The sequence below is a fragment of the Sminthopsis crassicaudata genome, chromosome 3, assembly GCF_048593235.1.
Source record: "Sminthopsis crassicaudata isolate SCR6 chromosome 3, ASM4859323v1, whole genome shotgun sequence".
Classification (NCBI taxonomy): Eukaryota; Metazoa; Chordata; class Mammalia; order Dasyuromorphia; family Dasyuridae; genus Sminthopsis; species Sminthopsis crassicaudata.
This window is the reverse complement of record NC_133619.1, coordinates 111324989-111329114: the sequence shown is the minus strand read 5'-3', so window position 1 is coordinate 111329114 and position 4126 is coordinate 111324989. Positions and strand designations below refer to the sequence as shown.

The 4126-nt window shown below is 40.4% G+C and overlaps 1 protein-coding gene across 1 annotated transcript; it reads right to left on the bottom strand.

Annotated features, from left to right (window-relative positions):
* Window positions 1-1318: 1318 nt before the first annotated feature.
* On the bottom strand, window positions 1319-3282 carry LOC141561907 (A-kinase anchor protein 8-like). The gene is given in 4 exon segments (XM_074301975.1): window positions 1319-1438; window positions 1440-2133; window positions 2135-2240; window positions 2243-3282. Coding segments are annotated over 4 exon segments (1944 nt in total). The 5' UTR covers window positions 3267-3282.
* Window positions 3283-4126: the final 844 nt, after the last annotated feature.

Here is a 4126-nt window from a genome sequence, read left to right as displayed (position 1 = left end):
TACTGATACCTAAACCAAGTCGATCGAAAACTGAGAAAGAAAATTATAGACCAATTTCCTTAGTGAATATTAATGCTAAAATCTTAAATAAGATATTAGCAAAAATACTTCAGAAAATCATCTCCAGGATAATACACTATGATCAAGTAGGATTTATACCAGGAATGCAGGGCTGTTTTAATATTAGGAAAACTATAAGTATAACTGACCATATTAATAATCAAATTAATAAAAACCATATGATCATCTCAATAGATGCAGAAAAAGCATTTGATAAAATCCAACATCCATTCCTACTAAAAATGCTTGAGAGTATAGGAATAAAGGGACTATTCCTTAGAATAATCAGGAACATATATTTACGACTGTCAGTTAGCATAATATGCAATAGAAATAAACTGCAAACTTTCCCAGTAAGATCAGGAGTGAAACAAGGTTGCCCACTATCACCATTACTATTCAATATAGTACTAGAAATGCTAGCCTTGGCAATAAGAGCCGAGAAAGAGATTCAAGGAATTAGAGTAGGAAATGAGGAAATCAAACTATCACTCTTTGCAGATGACATGATGGCATACTTAGAGAACCCCCAAGACTCTGCTATAAAGCTATTACAAATAATTCAGAATTTTAGCAAAGTTGCAGGATACAAAATAAATCCACATAAACCCTCGGCATTTTTATATATCACCAACAAAATGCAACAGCAAGAGATACAAAGAGAAATTCCATTCCAAACCATTGTTGAGAGTATGAAATATTTTGGAATCCATCTACCAAAGAATAGTCAGGAATTATATGAGCAAAATTATGAAACACTTGCCACAAAAATAAAGTCGGATTTAAATAATTGGAAAGACATTCAGTGCTCCTGGATAGGCCGAACGAATATAATAAAGATGACAATACTCCTCAAATTAATCTATTTATTTAATGCTATACCAATCAGACTCCCAAGAAACTATTTTAATGACGTAGAAAAAATAACAACAAAATTCATATGGAAGAATAAAAGGTCGAGAATTGCAAGGGAACTAATATATCACCCCTCCTACAACAACCAAAAACCAATACAAAACAAAACAAAACACACACACACACACACACACACACACACACACACACACACACACACACTCACCACTCACTCATTATTTCCATAACCATTTACAAAAAAAAAAAGAGGCTAGGCTTTCAAGGGTTAGAATGAGATCAGGTTTCCAGGTAGGTGCTATCAATTCCCTCATTCTACCACTCTTAGAAAGACTCAGTGATGATTCTGAAACATATCTAAGCTCTCCCTAAATAATTGACTCCTTCATTCCTCATCCTCATCACCTTCCACATCTAGGCCAGGAATACCCTGGATCTGCTGCTGCAAGGCACCCCCTAAAAAGAGCACTGGTTCCTCCTCTGGGGATAACTCCAAGGCTGACTGGTTCCTCTATTGAACTCTTTGATAGAATTTGTTCTCCAGCCCCTGCTGTTACTTCAGGTTGCTGGTAGTCTCCTGCCTGATGTTCTGGTTCTCCTGCAGTGCTTTTCTCCTTGATGGTATTTTCATCTTCCCCTTCAGCAGCTCCTTCTTCTAGAGCACTGCCCTCTCCTCCTTGGTCTTTTTCATCTTCTGGGTCATCTGTGAAGGGATTCTCACCCTTAAGATAACGTTCTAGCTTTTTGCTGATGAGCTTATTATTCAGGATACTGCGAGCTACCATGAGTGAGGATTTCTTGGATTGTTCCATCATGAGTTTTCTATTTTGGTTGTGTTCCATGGACTTGAGGTGCTCCTGTATGATCCCAAACTGCATGGGAATGAAGAGGTCACAGGCTGCACAGTGAGCTGCCTCAACTTTCTTCACAAAATGCTCCATGGCAATCTCTTGAGTGAGGTCTTGATCTTTATAAATCTGCTGGATAACACCATTTAGGTCCTCAGTGGTTTTACGTCGTTCTTCTGTCTTCTTGGTTTTGTTAGCAACATATTCCTGCAAAAAGTCTGCAGTCTGTTTTGGCAATTTAGTGCCTACAAACTTGAAATGTTCCTCGTGGAACTTGCTGTCTAAGTGGTTGGACATCTCATCATCATAAAAGGTCCGATATTTGCAGAGAGAACACACAAATTGGATCCTTTCCACCATGCGGTCTCGCTGCCGTTTCTTCTGTTTCTCTCCAGTCTTCTTGCCAGCCTGCAATTTGCCTTTGATTTGACTGATTTCCTCCTGAATAGGCAGTGCTCCCTTTTCAGTATTTTCCTTCCCTTCTTCCTTTCCATTTTCTTTTCCTCCTTCTCCTTCAGTTCTGGAGTCCTTTCTAGTTGTATCAGAGGCTTCCATTCCTTCTATTGTCTCACCTTCAGTCCCCTCATCATTGTTAGAGTTACTGTTCTCAAAACCATCTGTCTTATTACTTGCTTTGCTGTCAGATTCATCAGTGCTATTTGATTGTTTTCGCTTATTCTTTTTATTCCGGAAGTCTGTAGTAGCCCAGGTCTTCCATGTCCTTCTCTTTTGTTTCATCCCACTGCCAAGTCCGAAGCCAAATTGCATGTTCCCATAAGAGCCTCTCATGCTCTGAAACATGCCATGTTCAGGAATAATGTTCTGAGAGAAGAGGGATGGGAGGTGGGACGAACCCGGTACACATTGGCCCTGGGTCCCCATAGCACCCCACATGTGCCCATAGCCCGTAGCCATAGGCCGATTAGTGCGGCCATCTCTGGCCCAGCCCTGTGCCCGCTGGCCAAAGGCATCAGGGACGCGGAAATGATCCCGGTAGGTATCATAGTGGCCTTCATAGGCCATCTCCATTTTAGGGTCAATCTCACTGTAATCATATCCGGATCTGTACAGATCACGGTTGCTCAGTGCAGCCCTGGAGTCATGCGCTTCATAGGAATCATACCTGTCTCCACTTGAGCTATATAGTGCTCCTTGCATCATGTCCCTTTCTAGGTGAGACACCACATCAAAGCGCTGGTTAATTTTGGACAGAACATTATCAGTACCAGTACTAGCAGAAGCATTAGGGTTTGTATTTGTGTCAGAGTTAGGAATTTCCCAAGAGTTTGAACTGGCCATACCATACCCATAATTGGTAGTGTTATCTTGACCATATCCATATCCATAACTATGATTCTCATATCCTCTATTTGTCGCAGAATTCCAGGTTCCATATCCATAGTTACATGTGGGCTGGACAGTAGTATCAGAAAATGTGGATTGTAGAGTTGTTTCTGATCCCTGGACAAACCCTGTGTAACTCATAGAGGCCAACTGCTCCAGGAATCTCCACAGATGCTCTGCTCTGAGCCAAAATGTCAAGTCTGGGCTAGCTTCTGAAGGGCTCAGAATAAGTCCTTGTCCTGTTGTCTTTCAATTGTAATCCTTCTCTGGGAGCAGGTTTCTTGGGAGACTTCTGGAGCCTCCAGCCGAGCGAAGGTAGAATCTCGAATCCTCTTCTTCCTGAATCTTGGCTCTGAATCTCCTCAAACTTCCCTGAAGTTCTCCTGGGGAAGTCTTGTACAGACTGCTCTCCAGGCTTAATATTGCCTCCTTTTATACTCCCAGAGAATGGGCTTTTGGGAACTCCTACAGTCAATGAACTCGCTCCTTTTAAAGGTATAAACTCCTTTTCAGAAGTCTAAAGGTGTAAACTCCTTTAAAGGTGTAAACTTTTCAGAAGTCTAAAGGTTTAAACTCCTTTAAAGGTGTAAACTCCTTTTCAGAAGTCTAAAGGTTTAAACTCCTTTAAAGGTGTAAACTCCTTTTCAGAAGTCTAAAGGTGTAAATTCCTTTAAAAGTGTAAACTCCTTTTCAGAAGTCTAAAGGTATAAACCTCCTTTTCAGAAGTCTAAAGGTGTAAACTCCTTTAAAGGTGTAAACTTTTCAGAAGTCTAAAGGTTTAAGCTCCTTTCAAGGTGTAAACTCCTTTTCAGAAGTCTAAAGGTTTAAACTCCTTTAAAGGTGTAAACTCCTTTTTAGAAGTCTAAGGTTAAACTCCTTTAAAGGTGTAAACTCCTTTTCAGAAGTCTAAAGGTGCAAACTCCTTTTAAAAGTGTGAACTAAAGGTGTGAGCCCTGAGCTAGAGAATTGTTAAATACCAACTTAGCACCTAATAAGAACTC